The sequence below is a fragment of the Sorghum bicolor genome, chromosome 3 (assembly GCF_000003195.3).
Source record: "Sorghum bicolor cultivar BTx623 chromosome 3, Sorghum_bicolor_NCBIv3, whole genome shotgun sequence".
NCBI lineage: Eukaryota > Viridiplantae > Streptophyta > Magnoliopsida > Poales > Poaceae > Sorghum > Sorghum bicolor.
Window position 1 is genome coordinate 60534400 of NC_012872.2, and position 19052 is coordinate 60553451.

The 19052-nt window shown below is 42.0% G+C and overlaps 1 protein-coding gene across 1 annotated transcript; it reads left to right on the forward strand.

The window, feature by feature from the left end:
- Nucleotides 7318–12195, forward strand: LOC110434164. The gene is made up of 2 exons (XM_021457950.1): nucleotides 7318–7916; nucleotides 11812–12195. The coding sequence occupies exons 1-2, from the start codon at nucleotides 7361–7363 to the stop codon at nucleotides 11838–11840; spliced, it is 585 nt and encodes a 194-aa protein (XP_021313625.1). The 5' UTR covers nucleotides 7318–7360; the 3' UTR covers nucleotides 11841–12195.

Consider the following 19052-nt stretch of genomic DNA (forward strand, 5'->3'; position numbering starts at 1 on the left):
CGCCGGCTGACGCGACACCCGCATCATGGGTTCCGTCACGGCGCACTCTGCGAGTCTGCGGGGGCGGGCGGGCGGCCAGGCGGGGGCCCTGGCTGGCTAGGTGCGGTGCCTCACCGATCACCGCCGTTCCGTACGCGGTCAAAGCTCCGGGCGGCACAATGATTAGGCTCGCTCCGCCGCGGTACCGTGGCTGATTGTCCGCCCGTTACGTACCGGTTGCCCGCGGCGACGCGTGTCGAGACTAGGTTGGCAACACAGGCCCGGCCCCGGCGTGGCTGGTGCCGTAGTCGCGTCATCGCGTGGCGGCAAGCCGGTCGGGGGGACTCCTCGTGCAATTTGGCCACCAAGTTTGTTTGGTGTCCAGGTGGTGTGGATAGGAGTACGGATGGGCGGCGTCCGATTTTAGGCCACAGGGGATAAGGGCGAAGAAGATACCGGAGCGCACAGATGGAGTCCACGGGAGACTGCAGCTCTTGCCACGGTAGAGTCCACAGCTTTCGGCTGCCTCTCTCTCAGGTCTCCGCTTGTCTGGCCCAATTCCACTTTTCGGGTCGTTCAGAGTTTTCTTTCCCAGCGAACGATCCGACCGCGTCTTTTTTTTCGTTTTCCGTTCCCGCTTCCTTTTCTTTTCCCAGCGAACCATCCAACAACAAACGATAGAGCTTAACTCCCTCCCCTGCGTTGACGTCATCGCTGTTGTCATGTTGAAAAAAGCAAAACATTTATTTCAAAATGTTATAACTTCTAAATAGTGTATCTATTTTTATTTATGTTTGCATCACTGTGTTCTATGCGACGAGACGAACAAAACTAGACCCCACTTACATATGTTTCGAAGAATTTTATTTTATTAGCAAAAATATGTGTATTATAGAATTTTATTTTAAGTTTTTCGCATAAGTTATATTTTATAACTTTCATGGCATAAGTTATAAGATGTAAGTTAATATACATAAATTGGTAGTAGAAAAAATAAATCTTCGAAACATGTGCAAGTGGGGTCTACTTTTGTTCGTCTTGTCGTGTAGAACACATCAGTGCAGACGAAATTAAAAAAAGATACGCCGTTCAAAAGTTATAGTATTTTGAAATAAATATTTCTCTTTTTCTATAGTCATCCTTAAAAAGCGCGCATGAATGTAGAAGTGCGGAAGAAGCGTTGCGCATATGCAGCTGGTTGCCAAAAAGAGAAAGGGGTGAGATTTTTTTTCCAAATAAGGTATGTCTGAAATTGATCGTTTGCTTCGATATGGGTGAACGTCCGTAATTTAGTGAGGTCGCTTGTCTGGCCACTTTGTGCTTTCTGGCCCCTTTCGCGTCAACGTTCGGGCGCAACAAGTAGGGTCTTGTTTAGTTCCAATAAATTTTGTAAAATCAGAATAATACCACTTTCGTTTGTATTTGATAAATATTATCCAATCATATACTAACTAGACTCAAAAGATTCGTCTCGTTAATTCCGACTAAACTGTGTAATTAGTTTTTATTTTTATCTATATTTAATACTTCATGCATGTGTCTAAAGATTTGATATGATGGAGAATCTGAAAAATTTTGTAAATTTTTTTGAACTAAACAATGCCCAGGAGTACGTAGTCTAGGCTCGGAGAAGAGGGAGGCCACACGAGATTAAAATTCTAGAACTTTTTAATAACTGGTGGACGATGGCACCCAATGTTCGAGAGAGGCCCAGAACATTTGCTCTCTCTGTAGAAGTGTGAGTACATGCATCATGGATGGAAGGTTTCTTGAGATGTTTGGAAGGCGAGGTTGATTCGGTGGAGTCAACGGCTTGGAATGGAATCTTCCAGGGCGCAAACGGGTGTGTGAGTATAGTATGTGATGGCGACCGTGTTGTGTGTGTCTAGAAGTAGAAGGCCTGCTGCCTGCTGATGTAAAGGAAACTCGGATGGATAAGCGAGAGGACTCCACATTCGTTAATTCTAGGTGAGTTTCGACCAACTCAGCGTCCACGTCAGCACAGTGGTGGCACCAAACTGATCGAGGTACCACCTGGAGGTCTAGGTTAACAGCCCCCAAACTTCTGTGCGATTCACCGGACGAAGTACGTACGTACGTACGTACTCCGTACACGGTACTGCTGTTCAGTTTGGTGATCAAACTCGCGCTACGTACTCCAGCCTCCAGGGGTCCCGGACTCCAAGGTACTAGCTCTGAAACAAGTAGCAGACGTGTCCTTCTATTACCGCCTACTCTGCCGTTATTTCAGAACGCGTTTACACCATCGTCATTTACATGAACCTCCCGGTTTTAATGTGCCAGCAACACTGTAGCTCTCCAGGTTGACTTGACGCCGGTTTTAATGATGCAAAAGTCAAACCCGCCGTGGAGGGGTGCCATAACTTCATCAAAGGTCGTCAAGCACTGTGTAAGGTCTTGTTTAGTTCCCAAAAAATTTTGCAAAAATTTTCAGATTTTCCGTTACATCGAATCTTTAGACGCATGCATGGAGTATTAAAAATAGATGAAAATAAAAACTAATTGCACAGTTTGGTCAAAATTGACGAGACGAATCTTTTGAGCCTAGTTAGTCCATGATTGGACAATTTTTGTCAAATACAAACGAAAGTGCTACAGTGTCGATTTTGCAAAAAATTTTGGAACTAAACAAGGCCTAAACGCTGCCCATGACGCAGCTGCCATCCGATAACCGTTCTTCTCTAATCTCGACAGTTCCGGCCGGTCGGTCCTGCCTGGCGCTTCGTTTTCTACTCCTACGGAGTACTGCTGCTGTACTCCTGCCTCCACTCCAACGGTACCGTACCCTCCTGCCTGCAGCCCTTCGTTTTCTTGTTGCGATGCTCATGCTCCGGACCTCTCCGTCCACTGCTTTTTTCAAAAAAGGACGACGAAATTCTGAAGCTCCAGGCACACGGCCAGCGTACTCCCGGCGTCGCCGGCCACTACCGATGCGCAACGTGTCGCGCTCCTCCGCCAAGAACCAAAGCCACCGCCACAACGGCTCTCCTGGACGCCGGAGCGCCAAAAAAAAATAAAAAAAAATGGAGCGAACCTGTGACCCCGGACACCTGTCGAGGCAGAAACTGCGAGAGGTAATGCAAGTGGAGTGCCTACCAAAAGGCGGCCGGCCGCCAACTCGCCAGCGAGCAGCGCTGCACAGGTGGCGACTGGCCAGGCACGGGAGCTGCACAGGTGTAGTACTTGGCTTGTGGCTGTACGTGAGCTTGGATCTGTATCGTGCATGCACCTGTCAAAAAGTTTTAAGTAGTAGAGCTGGGAAAATTGTTCAGTTGATGCCAGGGAATCATCATCATTTCGCTGGCAAGAGGGACAGGGCCGATGCTTATCATCAAAACGTGATTGGAACAGTTGTGTGCGTTCCTTTTGATTACGCTGGAGTGGTATCTTTTATATATAATCTTCTGAAGGAACGGCAAATTAATCGCATCGCACGCCTGATTCAAGCTAAGGCTTCCAGCAAGGTGGCCTAACTGAAGTTTCGATGATCAGATGCATTCGGTCATAACGATGACCTCAGAGTCGTCATCGTGGATGATCGATCATCGATGGATCAGCATATGACAAGGCCCGGCGGGATAGCCATCGTCCATGTTTTCACAAATACATTTTTTTTTAAAAAAAAAGTTGTACTCCGTTAATGTATTATGGGTTGTTATTTGGATGGCCCATGCTTTTGTTTCACAGGAGTCGGGAGGTTTGAGCATGGATGGATGAAAATCTTACTATCATTAACTTGATGCACATTTAATCTTTTTTTGAAGAGACGATGCACATTTAATCTGCACTATGAGAAACATATATTAGAAATTCTATAGTACTCAGAAACATATATTATTTAGATTTAATATATTATATTCATCATCTCTAGTAATACGTTAATTTTTTATATTTTATAAAAAAAATACTCATATCTGCACTATGAGAAACACATGAAGTAACCCTTAAATTGGATCTAAATGACCCATTTTTGTCATTTATCAGAATTCGAAATAACCTAAAATTAACATCTAAGTTATCCACATTTACTGTTATAAATGATCATTTAAAATATATTCCAATATTGCATCTAAATTAGCCATCTCTACTATTATAAAGACAATGCAAAGTAACACAAAAGTCTACATCTAAATGATCCACATCCGTCATTATAAATAATAAAAAATAACACCTTTAGTTTATATATAAACTAGCTGGATTGCCCACGCAGATAGCACAGACGATGCTAGCTTTTTCAATGTGATATTCATGCTTTTTTATATGAAGAAAATAATATTTTAAATGTAGCTGTTTATCTCACTACATCAATTGCACTATCTTCTTATATAGCTGTAGTTGACCAATTTTTTTTCTTAGATCTTCCTCTCATTCATTTTGCCACTATTGTACTATGGATGTGCAATTTTTGCCGACACCAAATCAACCTAACATTTAATTTTGTCGATATCGATGGTGGTACCAAAACGTTCCACCTAGGGGAAAAGAGTAACACGATAATGTTAGTGATACTATGAGAGGATAGGATGAGATGGCAAAATAGAGTACAAGGGAAAGGTGCGGCATGAGAAACGTGTTCTAGTATTTTTTTTCATAGGTATGCTAAGATAAGAAGTGACAACAAACAGAAGGAGGTAAGCCACAGTAAAATTCCATGGTTACGGCGAGGGGGGAGAGGCGACGCCGCGGGCGGAAACAAGGAGCGACGCGCCGCCGGCCAACCGCCGGGCTTTCTCCGGTGAGAACTTAGGGACTTCCGCATAAAAGGTACGGCGTCTGGAGGACTGCGAGGTGAATTAGATCCGGTGCGTTTTTCTCCTCCTATCGCTTCGGGGGCGGGTTTCTAGGGTTCGTCATGACGGGGGAGTCCAAGCTCTGTGCCATTTGTGATGATCCTGCGACCTGGTTTTGCCCTGCGGATGATGTGTGCTTATGTGACGATTGTGACAAACAAATTCATGATGCTAATTTCATCGCTAGAAATCACCATCGCATTAGCATGAATTCGGGTAAGAGGATGAGTTTGGAGAGACCTGAATCTCTGTCGGAGAAATTGGGGAATACTTTTGCTGATTCTGATAGAAGTCAGGAGTCACAAACGGTGAATCAGGATGCGCGCACTAAGTCATCGATCCATACTGCCTGTTCTGCTTCTGGCACAGAGAGTTCACAGACACATGATCGTGCTCCTGATAGTAAGTTTGGTGGTCAAATACAATATGGGCAGGGGGGTTTTGAGCCTTTTCCTGCTAAATCGGTGGGGATGACAGGGGAGTCATTTCCCAGTCTTGGCGTATGGGAGAGAATTGAGTCTGATATTTCTAAGACTGTTCCGAGGTTGAATGAGGACAACTGGGGTAAGGATTGGGAGAAAAATTGGCCTCAGCTTGGTACGGTTCCGATGACGAATAAGACTAAAAGTAGACTGGAAATTGTGCCAGTGCCTCTAATGGATCATTCAGGTTACTGTCTGTCCACTGTTGGGGGAAAACAGAGGGCAAAAAAGCAATTAGAGGAAGACATTCGACAACATATTTTCTCTGTTGCAAGTAATTCGGAATTGGATCGATTGGATAATGCTTGTCGTCATTTGGAGTCATCTATGGAAAAGATGTTGTCTGTACAATGGGGGAGCGCAAAGGATGAACAGGCTCTCCTACAGGATGAAGAAGAGCGGGAGGAAAATGGGGTTTGGATGGATTACAGGTTTAACCACTCTTGGGTTCCCAGTGGGCTGGACCCAGGACCAGGCTGGTATTGGATTCCTAAAGGGAATTTAACTTTGGACCTTTACTATCCGGCCCAACAACTTGAGGTCAGGCGCTTTGGATACCTAGCCAAAAAGATTCGGCGTCTACCTTCTCCTGCGCCGCTGTCTCAGTCGTTTGCTGCAGTGGTAGGGTTAGGGATGGCGAACCGAGGGCCCTTCCGGCCTCCGAAGAGGAGACAGGAAGATTGGCGGCTTGAGGGATGGATGGAGGAAGATGATTTACTCCAAGAGGAATTCAGACAAGATCAAGATCTGAGAAGGCAACTGCAAAGGGAGACATGGAATCAGGGAGAGAATCCTATGGGGAGAAAGCATGAAGGAGGTGATACTCGAGGTATGGTTCCTGGATCTCTTGATCAAGACAGGGCTTTTCCTGGTAGAGGGGTTGTTGGGGGCAGGGGAGGCAGTCAATACTCTCAAGGTCAGCAAGGGAACAGATTTCAATCTTCAAACCAAGGGCCACAAGGGGGGTGGTACCAAGGTCCTAATCAGCAAGGGATCAAAGGTATGGGCCATGGGGGACGTTCTGTTGGAAGAGGTGACTGGTCTCATCCAGATCGTCGTCCTGGGCAGGAAATTATCAAGATAGGAGATAAAGAAAGGGGGAACAACAAAGGTAATCGGGCTCCTAACCAAGATATCAAATGTTACCGATGTTTGGGTTCTGGTCATGTTCAAGCTGAATGCACAAATGTGCCTGTATGCTACAAGTGCAAGGAGAAGGGCCATATGGCGGTAGATTGCAATGTTGACAGCAAGAAACTAAAGATGTATGGCTTTGGAGTTCCAGGACAGGGGTTTTATGCAATGAATTTCCCTGAAGCAACGATCAAAACTCATCAAAATACTGGGTTACTCATTATCCTAGCAGGGGAGGCTTCTGAAGAGAAGGTGGACAAGGAACTGAAACATCTGGTCAGAGATGGTTGGGACTTTAAGGTCAAACAGATTCATCTTCAAGAATATTTAGTGGTTTTCCCAGATAAAACTTCACTGGATACATTCACCAAGCTTTCTGAGTTCCAGATGTCTCTATATGGATTGAAGGGTAAATTAGAAAAAACAGCAAGGGAATTTGATACCTCTTCTCTCCTTCAAACTATTTGGGTCAAAGTGCATGGTATCCCTGATTTGGTTAGAGATGTGGAGTCCATAAAAGAAATTGCAGGGTTGGTTGTGGAGCCTCTAGTGATTGATGAACTTAGTATTATAAAAGAGGAACATGTGAGGGTCCAGGGAAGATGTAGGAATCCAGGAGCTATTAAGGGGGCTGTGGAGATTTTCTTTAATGGGATTGGCAAGCTCATCAGGTTTGAGGTAGAAGGAGGAAAGCAGAGGCCTGGGAAAGGAGGTAAAGGAGGTCCTCCTGGGTCAGATAAACCTGATGATAGAACTGATAAAGACCGGGACAAGTCAAGCAAAGATGAGCATGCTAAGAAGAGTTTGGGTAAATTTGACAGGGTTGGACAAATTGATAAGGAAATGGATCCTAATCAGGAAGACTCTATGGTAGAAGATATAGAAAAGATTCAGGATGGAAATAATGGGAACACTTTTGCTACTCCTCTAGCTGCTTTCCATCCAGGGATTGGTATGGTCAACATTGATCAAAAAGTCATGACTGAGGCAGATCATCATCTCAAGGACAAGGTAGATTTGGACATGGAGGTTGGGGAAAAAGGTCCAGATCCCCATCAGGATCATATTGTGGAGAGTATGGACATCACTGCTGCTTCTCAAATCTTGGTACATGGGAGAGATGGAGAGTATTTGTTGGACAGATGCATGTGGCCTAAACTGTTGCTACCTGGTGAAAAGGAAATGCAAGAGAATGAAGAGGGGGAAGGTCTTACTCAAGAAGACTCACTGTTATCTACAACTGAGAATATGTCTGATCTCCACTTTACTCAAGACATAGGTCAAAAGAAGAATGGATGTGCTGAAGATTTAATGGATAATGCTTCAATCATTGACAAAGATAGTGAGGGTGAAAATGGGGGTCAGGGATGGCAAGCTTCTAAAGTCAGAAAAGCCAGGAAACCAAAAAGGGTGGTGATGGCTACAAGGACAAGTTCTAGAGTTCCAAGGGATGGGGTCCCAATTGCTACGAAAGCGGCTCAGAGGGTTATGACTAAGAACACAAGATCAGGTACCAATAAAAATTCTTTTACTATCCTGAATAATTGCCCCAATTCAATTTTGCAAGCTGTTATTTCTGACCTAAATTTGGAGATGGGTAATGTGGATATGCATCTAGATGCTTTTAAAACTGAGGAGTTGGCAAGAGCTAAGATTGCTGAAGCCAATTATAACAGTTTCTTAGAGAAACAAAAACAGAAAACTGCTCCTCAAACAGAGGAGGAGGAATTGGATCTTACCATGGGGGTGATTTCCAATGATCAAAGGGATTTCCACTCAGTTACTCTCAAGGGGAGAGAAAATGGGATGGATTCCAGTATGGTAATAGGGGCTGAACCTATACAAAATTTGAAATGAAAGTTATGTTTTGGAATGTCCGAGGTTTGGGGAAACCACATAGAAGATCTTTAGTTAGGAAGCATATTCTCTCTGATAACTTGGAGGTTGTAGCGTTACAGGAAACCATTAAACAAAACTTTGATGATTGGGAACTTAAAGAGTTAGCAGGCAATCAGGATTTTACTTGGTTTTGGTCTCCCTCTAAGGGTCATTCAGGGGGAATGATGATAGGAGTTAACCGGGAAAGGTTGGAAGTAGAAGATTGCATTTATGAGAATTTCTTCATGGGGGTTCTTGTCAGGGACAGAATTTCTAACTATAGGTTCTGGGTCATCAATGTTTGCGGCCCTGCCCAACACAGCCTGTCTAAGGACTTTCTTGTGGATCTTTCCTCTTTCTGTAATGACTTGAGTCTTCCTATGATGATGGGTAGGGATTTCAATTTAATTAGGAGTAACAAAGATAGGAATTAGGGTACTGGGGATCAAAATCTTATGGATCTTTTTAATAACTTCATTGGGCGTTTTCAGTTGAGGGAGATTTTTTGCAGTGGGAACAAGTTTACTTGGTCCAACAAACAGAGAAATCCCACCTTGATTAAACTAGACAGAATCCTTGTTACTACTAGCTGGGAAATGCATTTCCCAACTTGCTTTGCTTGGGTGAAGGCTAGAATAGGCTCTGACCATTGTCCTCTTATCCTTAACACTGGAGATCAAGGAGAACAAAAACCTAGATATTTCTTTTTTGATGAACAATGGCTACAAAGGGAGGGCTTTTCTGATCTGGTTCATAATAGATGGGTCTTTTTTAGAGATACTCAAAATTGCTCGCTGAATAGGTGGCAGGGGTGCATTCAGTTTTTGAGGAAATATTTGAGAGGCTGGAACTTACAATTCCTGGGTAATCAAAAAAGGGAGAGAGATAATTTGGCCCTTAGACTTCAAGAATTGGATAAGATAGCTGAATTCAGATTATTAACGTTAGAGGAATGGGAGGAAAGACTGGAGGTAGAAGATAAATTGGAGGATATAAATATTTCTGAAGAGTTACACTGGAAACAAAAAGCTGGGAATAAATGGTTGTTGGAAGGGGATGCCAATACCCATTTTTTCCATCAGTTTGCTAATGGTAGAAGGAGGAAAAACTTAATTGCTTCCCTAGAATCTGAGGAGGGGGAAATTAGAGGCCAAAAAGAGATTACTGACCATATTGTGGTCTTTTACAAAAATCTGTTTGGTCACAGTAATGAGTGCTCTATCAATCTCAAAGATTGTTTCTGGCCGGTAGGGATGTGTCTAAATGGTGTGGAAAGAGCAGGTTTAGAGAAACCTTTTGTAGTAGAAGAAGTTAAGGGAGCCATCATGGACATGAAGGTGAACTCTGCTCCTGGACCAAATGGTTTTAGCCCTATCTTTTTTCAGAAATTTTGGGGGACTATCAAAGGTGAGATCATGGGCATGTTTCAAGATTTCTGGACAGGGAATTTAGATATTAAAAGACTAAATTTTGGGGTTATTACTTTGATTCCTAAAGTCAGGGAGGCTAATAATATCAAACAGTACAGACCCATTTGTCTCCTCAATGTAGACTTTAAGTGTTTTACTAAGGTTTTAACTAATAGATTAGTCCCTATTGCTCAAAGGATAGTAGGGAAAAACCAATCAGGTTTTATCAAAGGGAGGAATATCTTAGATGGTATAGTAGTTTTGCATGAAGTCATTCATGAGCTACATTCCTCTAATCAAAAGGGCCTCATTCTTAAGATTGACTTTGAAAAGGCCTATGATAGAGTTAGATGGCTTTTCTTGGAGCAAGTGATGGAAGGGAGAGGTTTTCCTCCTAGATGGATTCAATGGGTTATGAATGCAGTTAAAGGAGGTAAGGTCTGCATTAATGTGAATGGGGAGAGGAGTCCCTACTTCCAAACGTTTAGGGGTCTCAGACAAGGTGATCCAATGTCTCCTCTGCTCTTCAATTTAGTAGCAGATTTTCTGGAGGTTTTGCTGGACAATGCTGTCAGTAAGGGACACATACAAGGGGTTTTAAATAATCTCTTGCCGGGGGGTATCTCTCACATACAATATGCTGATGATACGGTTATTTTGATTGATGGTTCAGATCTATCCATCAGGAATCTGAAATTGATCTTATACTGTTTTGAATGGTTGTCAGGTCTTAAGATCAACTATCATAAGAGTGAAGTTTATGTTTTTGGAGCTAATCAGAGAGAAAAAGAGAGTATGGCAAATATGTTAAACTGTGTTTTAGGTGAGATGCCGATGAAATATCTAGGTATCCCTATTGGCTACAGGAATTTACATATCAGTGATTTTTCTTTCCTGACGCAAAAACTTCTCAAGAGATTAGACCCCTGGAAAGGAAAACATCTTACCTCTGGGGGAAGACAAATTTTAACTAACTCTTGTCTTAGTAGCATTCCTCTATGCTGTATGGGCTTTTATTGGCTACAAGATGGGGTACATAAAAAAATGGATAGCATAAGAGCTAACTTTCTGTGGCAGGGGACTGAAGATAAGTTTAGATACCATATGGCAAAATGGGATATGGTGTCTAGACCTAAGGACCAGGGGGGTCTGGGCATTATTAACACCAGGTTGATGAATGATTGTCTGTTGGTTAAATGGATTTGGAAGATTATGCAGGAGCCGGATGCTTTATGGTTTCATCTACTGAATGCCAAATACATGAAGAATACTAATTTTTTTACATCTAAATCTAAAAGGGGATCTCAGTTTTGGCAAGGGTTACATAGAGTTAAACATCTTTTCAAATGGGGGGCTACTTTCACTATTGGGAATGGCAAAAATTGCATGTTTTGGCAAGATAGCTGGTTACATAACGTGCCATTGAAAATCTTGTATGATGATCTTTACAAGATGGTTTGGCATCCTGAATGCTCGGTGGCTGATTGTTGGGTTGAGTTGGAATGGGTTGTAGATTTTCGAAGAGCTCTCTCCTCTGAGGAATTTCAAAGATGGACTCTTCTTTACAATGAACTTCAACATGTGTCTTTAGATGGTGATGTTCCGGATAAAGTGCACTGGGAGCTGGACAAATCAAAAACTTTCTCAACTAAGTCTCTGTATCGGTTTTTATCTAATAGGGGCATGCCGAGTAGGGTTGCCGGGATTATTTGGAAATGCAAAATCCCTCTCAAAATAAAATTTTTTCTGTGGCAAACTTTCAATAACAAACTGCCAGTTGGGCAATCTTTGGCCAAAAGGGGTTGGAGAGGAGATGGGAAATGTTGTCTCTGTGGGGTTTTAGAAACTGTAAACCATATTTTCTTTGATTGTGTGCTTGCTAGAATGACTTGGGCTATCATCAAAGAAATTTTTGGTTTGGGTGATTTTCCTCATTCCTTGCAAGAATTTTTAGAAGTTTGGTTGCATGGCAAGGGGCCTCTTCCAATTAGAGTTCTCATGTTTCTCTTTGCTGGTTTTGCCTGGACTTTATGGATTACCCGAAACAAGATGGCGATTGAAAAACAATTTCCCAAGGCGCCCACTGATATTTTATATAATGCCTTGTCTTTAATGCAGAGATGGTTACTGCCCTTAAAAGATGCTGATAAATGGAAGGTATCCCAGGTGAAGAATATGATGCTACACTGGTTGAGAAGCTTTAAAGCAAGCGCGGTGATGCCTACGGATGTCTTTGAAATTTGAATGTTTTTGTTAAAGGCTAGCTAAGTGGCTCTCTTCTTTTTTGTTGGTCTTTTGCTTGTTTGAGACACTGGTTTCCCCAGTTTTGTATCCAAAACATGTTGCTTTCTATAAAAAGCAGAGGTTTCTCTTTAAAAAAAAAGGTATGCTAAGATAATGATACCTAACTTGGGTATCTCTTTTGCATGCACGTAATCCCTTCTTTTGGACTTTACTGGTAGTATAACACTAAATTTTTAGTTTGTATTTTTCCCCCATATGAAAATCAAGCAACTTTTTTTCTTTGTAATTTTAACTTTGAATTTAGTTGTTTGATAATTATGATTTATCTAGACTATCCATTTCTAATTTTTCTATCAAAAAATCCTACTGTGCATATTTTCTTCTTGTTCTCCATTAATCTCATAATTTCTAGGTGCTTTCACTGTGAGAGCTCCTCATAATACTATTATAGTATAGTTTTAAATAATAAAGTAAAATATCTCTGAAATATGCTATGGTTTCCGGACGTTTGCATGATGTTTGACACTCGTTTTTTTGTTAACATCAAAACAACCGAATAGAGAATAGACAACATTCTTTATTTACATAGTACATTACTAATTTCCATTTCCATTCTTAGTTCCGAACTTACCTTAATATCCATCATTTTTTATCTAAATAAACTTCACAGTTACAACTAAACCGTTTGCTGATCCTGAAAATCATCATTCTGTGTCAGCTGTTTTAATTTTCGGTTAATCTTAATTTTTTGATCCGTCTGATAAAATGGCGACTTATTTGAACACAATATTTTGATTAGACGGCTCAATGCCGCAGAAGAAGCCGGAGGAGAAATACGTGACCTCTTCCTAACCAGCTCAACCAAAGCTGATTGCGCCAAACCAGGCGTGAGAATCTGCATCCACCGCCACCGCCTGCCGTCGAAGAAACGGACGGAAAAAAGGAATCCGGTGTACGACGGCGGTCCAAAGCGAACACGCAGCTGACAAATGTGCAGCGCACCGAACTATCTGGCTCCGTGGCTCGCCGTGTCGTCCTCAGGCACAGCAGGCGGCAGCAGGCAGGCCAGGAAGAGCCGCGGAGGCTCTGCCGTCTGCCGTTGCCTGCCCGATAAATTTCGCGCTGAAGCCGGCCGGCCGGCCGGCGGGCGGCGGATACGTGTACCACGCCGTCTGTTGCTGCTCGCCACGCGCGCGTCTTCTGCATGTAACGCATCGACGCGTTCGCGCTCGATCAGCTTTGCAGGCGGCGCGGTACGTAGCACGGCCGAATAAACTTTTCCAACGCATCGTACGTGTGAGTTGCGTGCCTTCACGTGTGTTCTCTAGCTCTCTGCTCGTCTCCCGTTGTCTGGCGTGCAAACCCGGCGCCACCGCTAACCAACGGTTTGGTATTTTCCATGACCTGACAGGCAGGTAAATCTCTAGTGACCTTTGAACAGATGCAATCTCAAAGGTGGTTCGTTTAAACTTATATCCAAAATAAAACGTATTTTTTTTAATTATAAAATAATATTTTTCTTTTATAACAAATTAGGATCAGCATCATCAGATGTACAAATGATCCAGCCGAACAATTGTCGTGCTGGTTTCACCCAAAGGTCGGTTCCGGCGAGAGCAGAACGCCAGCGCAATTCAGAGCACCACAGTGTATGCTTTCGAGAAGGAGAAGAAGATAAACAAAGCGGGACACCACAGCACGAGGACCTGACACTTGTCCCAACTACGGCAAGTAGGTGGTAAATCCTCATGCCAGCTGACAGCATCATCCGCATCGCATGAATAGCGCAGCTGGCAAACGTGGCTGATCGCGGATTCACAGCTTGAGAACACCACCGCCGCTTGTTGTAGCAAAATCATGAGCCATGCCATCTGAAATGATGGGCAGAAAGACCAAAAAAAAAAGATGCGTGGAAGGAGGCACTGCCTTTCGAGTATCGACAGTTCGACTTTGACACGAACAAGGTCACCGTGTGTGGTGACTGTTAAATCTCTGATTACTCACTGGGTCACTGTTAGAAAAAAAAACACAGCAAATGGGTCAATGAATACTGTTTAAATCTGCCCTCCTATGTATAATTATCCCTGTGCCTCAGATGAAAACATCTCCAACAGTTTGTACAAAATCACTTGGAAAACTAGTAAGTTTTTTGAAATGACTTAAAAAGTTAGGAGCATATTTCTCGGCTTCCTCCAACAGATTTTTTTTAAAAAAAAAATCTCACGACTAAAAGATAAAGGATAAATTTTACATTAGGAATTCTAAACTATCTATAGTCACCCCAATTACTTTTATACTTTTTGCTCTTTTATACATTTGTATCAAAAGCCATGTCCTACTTTTTATTCTTTTATCACATCCTTCCATCTTTGATTGATGCGATGGATACGCGCGTGTATTTATCTGCACGGCGACGTTAATTTTTGCAAGCGCCAAAATATTGGGAGATGTGGTTGGGAGTTGTAGGAGTTTTTTTCAATCTTGCCAAAAAGAATCATGGATCAAGAGATTGTTTTGGAAACTCTTGGAGGTGCTCCAAGAAGTTTTTTAGAATTTCTGTACTTGTAATTTCTGTTCTTTGAAATAAACTTTTGGTGTATGAGCTTATAGCACGTTTTTAGAGTACAATTGTAATACACCTCATAACAATTTATCTATGTGTAGATTCTTCCAACCTCTTTTCTTGCTCCTAGAATGCCCCGCTTATGGCTTGTGCTCTGCGAGTTAGAACAACATGTATCCAATGATGATACAAAGTATAATTCTAAAACATGTCAAATGACAATATGGAGTTCGATTCAAACATATTGTTCACTAAGATGTTCAGTGTCAGGCAAGACAAAATGCTCCTAACAATCACCTAGCCAGCAATCTGAGACTAACCACAATGTATATGATTTTTGCAGTGCCGAAAGAGAAGAGAGAGTGTTGGAGCATCGGTGCTTACCATTGTTGGCAATGCTGAGTTGAAAAAAAAAGATGGCACGGAGACACGTTGGTTCCTCAATGCTGAGAAGACAAAAAAAAAATATTTTTTTGCACTGGCCATTCGTTTGAACCAACATCACTCCCTCTTCCACGTACTGCGCATGACAACTCTGAACATTGAAGTCCCATATACAATAAATCATTGATGCTCACATTATGGCCTTGTTTAGTTCACCTCAAAACTAAAAAGTTTTCAAGACTAGCAAATATACACGTGCGACACGCACGTGTTTGTATTGTTGGACGTTCGTTGATTTTATTTTCACTCCAGGTTAGAGTTGTTGTTCATTCTACTATAAATAATGTAAGATGTTTGCTATCTTTTTCTTCATTGTTTGTCATAATAAATAAAATCATGTATGCTCAAATTTTATTATTTTCTTTTTAATTGTAATACATACACTCGCATGTATTCGTATTGATGTGCTTTCGTATTATTCTATTTTTCTAAATTAGTTTATTTATTATAGTTGCATGCATGCATTCATATTTTCCTTTTTCCAATTAATCTATTTATTAGTTGCATGCATGCATCTTGATATGTATTATTTTTTTCCAAACAATCCGCGGCAAGCGGCGGTGCATCCATATTTTTTTTAAAAAAATTAATCTATTTACTATTCTCGTGCAAAGCATGTTACGGTGCTAATGAATTGGACGTAAAAAATTAGAAAAGCTATACATGTGGGTTGGGGTCGAACTCAAATACTGAGGAAGCAAGATTATCTAGGAACCAAAAACTGAGGTATTTGTAACTCTATTATTTTCTATTTTTGGAGTTTTGGAGGGAATTTGGTTTATAAGTAGTCTTATATCTTACATCATATAAGATCATAAGTGACGAAGAACTTATATAGCACGACATTTAGATCGAACAGTTGTTAGAGAAGGAGAGCTCGCTAAAGTAACTCGCTCTTTTATAGTGTGGTGATTGCATATATTTTTTTTCCGGTCGTAGGAAGCAAGTGGTAAAAGATTTATTTTTTCTTTAAAAAAAATTAAGTTGCCAAAAAGGCCTTCCTCCCTTTACCATCACCACGTATCCAAAGTGGCCGCCGACAGTAAAAAAAAGATGGCCGCCGGACTCTTTGTGCCACCACAAGGCCTAAAAGAATTAGAAAAGATACACAAATATGGATAAAGAACTAATATTACTCGGGAACAAAAGCTGAGGTATTTATAACTCTATTATTTTTTGGTTTTGGAGTCTAGGAGAAATCTTAATTTAGAAAGAGTCTTATATCCATGTGTTTTTGGACTCTAGGAGGAATCTTGATTTAGGAGGTGTCTTACATCTTATATCATATATATCATATAAGATCATATATCATATAAGATCATGTGTGGCAGAACCTCCTGAATTAAGTGGCCCACATGCACACATCATTGTCCCAAAGACTTCTGATCGTCGTGCACGAGTTCCAGATGACTCAAGAAGTCTGTCGGGTGTCCTTGGGAAACCCGAATCATCCACGTAACATTCTTTTCAGGAATTCCCTCATCAAGCATCACAGTATTACAACATTTCATAGATAAGAGAAATCAGAGTAAAAGCGGAAAGGTTACATAACATAGATTGAAACTTAAGTTCATAGTTTACAAACCATAAGTATTTGATACATAAAGGCTTTGGAACTTTATTATTACATAAACCATAGATTCACACAACGACTTTTACTTGCCCAAGGTCACACATCAGAAACCTCATCGTCACTTTCCTCCACAAGAGTAAAGTAACCATGACCATCGAAATGATAATCAAGAGATTCACCTGCAACATGGGTTAATAAAACCCTGAGTACGAAAGTACTCAACAAGACTTAACCAACTATAAAAGAGGTGAAGACTCAAGTATGCAGGCTATGGGGATTCAAGGTAAAGCTTTAACAAGATCAAGTATTTCTTTTGCATAAAAGCTTACTAAGATTAAAGCCTACTTTCAAGTTTTAACTCAAGATTATCACTTATAACTAGCCAAGATCATTATCCAACTTGCATAAGCAAATCATCTCTTTCTTATACCAAAGATTCACTTATTACTACGATGATGGTACGAGGATTGAGGCTCCATATCCGAGGAAACACGGCGATTCGAATCGATTAAACCCAGCTGGGGATTCAGTACCACACGACATATGTAGAACTTAATCTTGCATATGTCAACCTTTTCTATAGATCCTCCCATACAAGAACGGGTCCAGCGTCACCCGAGAGTACAGTACACCACCATCCTACAGTCAATCTAGATGTTTCCCGGTCATCTCAGATCCGTAAGGTGGGTACACGCTACTCTCGCCATCTTTCCACTCCCAGTACGCGGTTAGCCGTTCTCAAGTATCGGAATAGCTATAGGTAAGGCTTACCGCCGCATGTGGGCTGTACTCAAAGGTCTCAATCACAACAGGCCAATCAACGGTACGGTCCTTAATCGACACAGTTGGAGACACTACTTTAAGACTCCATTCTTAAAGCAAGTCCACCGACCGGTCTCAAGTTAAACATCATTAACCATAAAAGTATTCCACAACAACCCTTCAAACTTTCTCATTTGAAAACCTATCTAATAAGCATGGTTAAGCATACTAAGCATTTTCATAAAGCAGGTATCAAGGTTAATATGGAAATCATCAAGGTAGATAATGCAACAAATAGGATTCACTCAATTCCTATTCACCTAATGCATCATATTAACTCAAGTGATATAAATAACTTTATGAAAATACAAGGATAGGGTTTAATGTCCGGGGCTTGCCTTGGTCGGAGGAGACGTTCGGAAACTCAACTACTCTCGAAGGATCCACAAACTCGGAAGAAACCCACTGGGGATCAGATTCTTCCGAAGCGTATTCTATACGTAAAAGTGCATATGCATGATTATGATATACTCAAGGTATGATAAAGACAGGTTACATGTTCTTGAATGACAACAACAAACTATGATTATCTCGAGTACAATTTACCTTCACGGTATAGAAACAACTAACTTAGCTACCCAAAAACATAGATTATTTCTAAACAAATTTTATCATCTTTATTAAGCAATATTGTGAATCTATCATATCATAAAGATTATTTATACGAAAATAAACCATAACCAGGGAGCATATCATGCTAAGTGACCATGGTTGTCAAACAATCCAAAATATCACCCAAACCCTAAAGGGATTAATTATTTCTATTTCTTTTATAAGCCTTTTAAATAGCTTTATCAAGAAACAGAGCATACTTGATCAAACAGAGCTGAAATTAATCATGAAGCTAGATATCAGTTACACAAAATCACATATTAAATTTCATGATTTTTGGATATACCTATAAATTGTTAAAAATCATGGAAGATTTATGTATTATTAAACAGGGCAAATTTTCATATATATACAAACTGCCAGAAAATGGAATCTAATATTTTTCATGTGTTCTACTCATTTTAAGAAAGCCATACAAAAATTCTCAAAATTTTTGGATTAGCACAAAATTTACTACACAAATTCAAACATAATCTAAAAACTGCAGGAAAAGAAAAAGAAAAAACCACTGTGTCACGAGCGGCCCGGGAACTCGGCCTGCTGGCCGGCCTGCTTCCGCTCGGCCCAAGTGGGCACTGCGCGCGCGCCCGCGCCTTCGCCCCCCCCCTCAGGACGTCGCTGACAGCGGGCCCCCGCTGTCAGCTTCGTCTCCAAGCTCCGGCCGGCCGATTCGACGGCGCGACCGAGCCAACCGCGCCATCATCGTCCTTCGCGACTCGCTGGTCGCGTTCCCCACATCAAGGCGCACCTCTGGACCCCCTAAACACTCGCTCTCCCCTAGTCTAGCTTCCACGGCCACGGACGCGGCGGACGGCCACCTCGGCCGAGCCAACGCCGGCCACGTCGAGCAAGAAGAACGCGAAAAGGATGGCGCATAAGTATCGGTGGCTCACCGCGACTTCAGCGAAGCAAACGACGGCAGTAGAGGAGCTCGGAGCAGGCCTACCCGCGGTGAGGTACTCGCGACGGAAGATGGCCGGAGCTGAGGAAGAAAGGCTCGACTGAGAGCTTCAAGGGGTTAGAGCGCGGGGTGAGGGATCCAGGAAGAAGCTAGGACATGGGCGAAGCGGACACGGTACACTGGGGAGATGGGAAGGGCGT

Bases quoted from the DNA above. Each gene is read 5' to 3' on its own strand.
- LOC110434164 (XM_021457950.1), top strand. From the start codon at position 7,361: ATGGTCAACATTGATCAAAAAGTCATGACTGAGGCAGATCATCATCTC. The intron at 7,917-11,811 runs GTACCAATAAAA...TCTTTAATGCAG, and splicing joins GACTAAGAACACAAGATCAG to AGATGGTTACTGCCCTTAAA.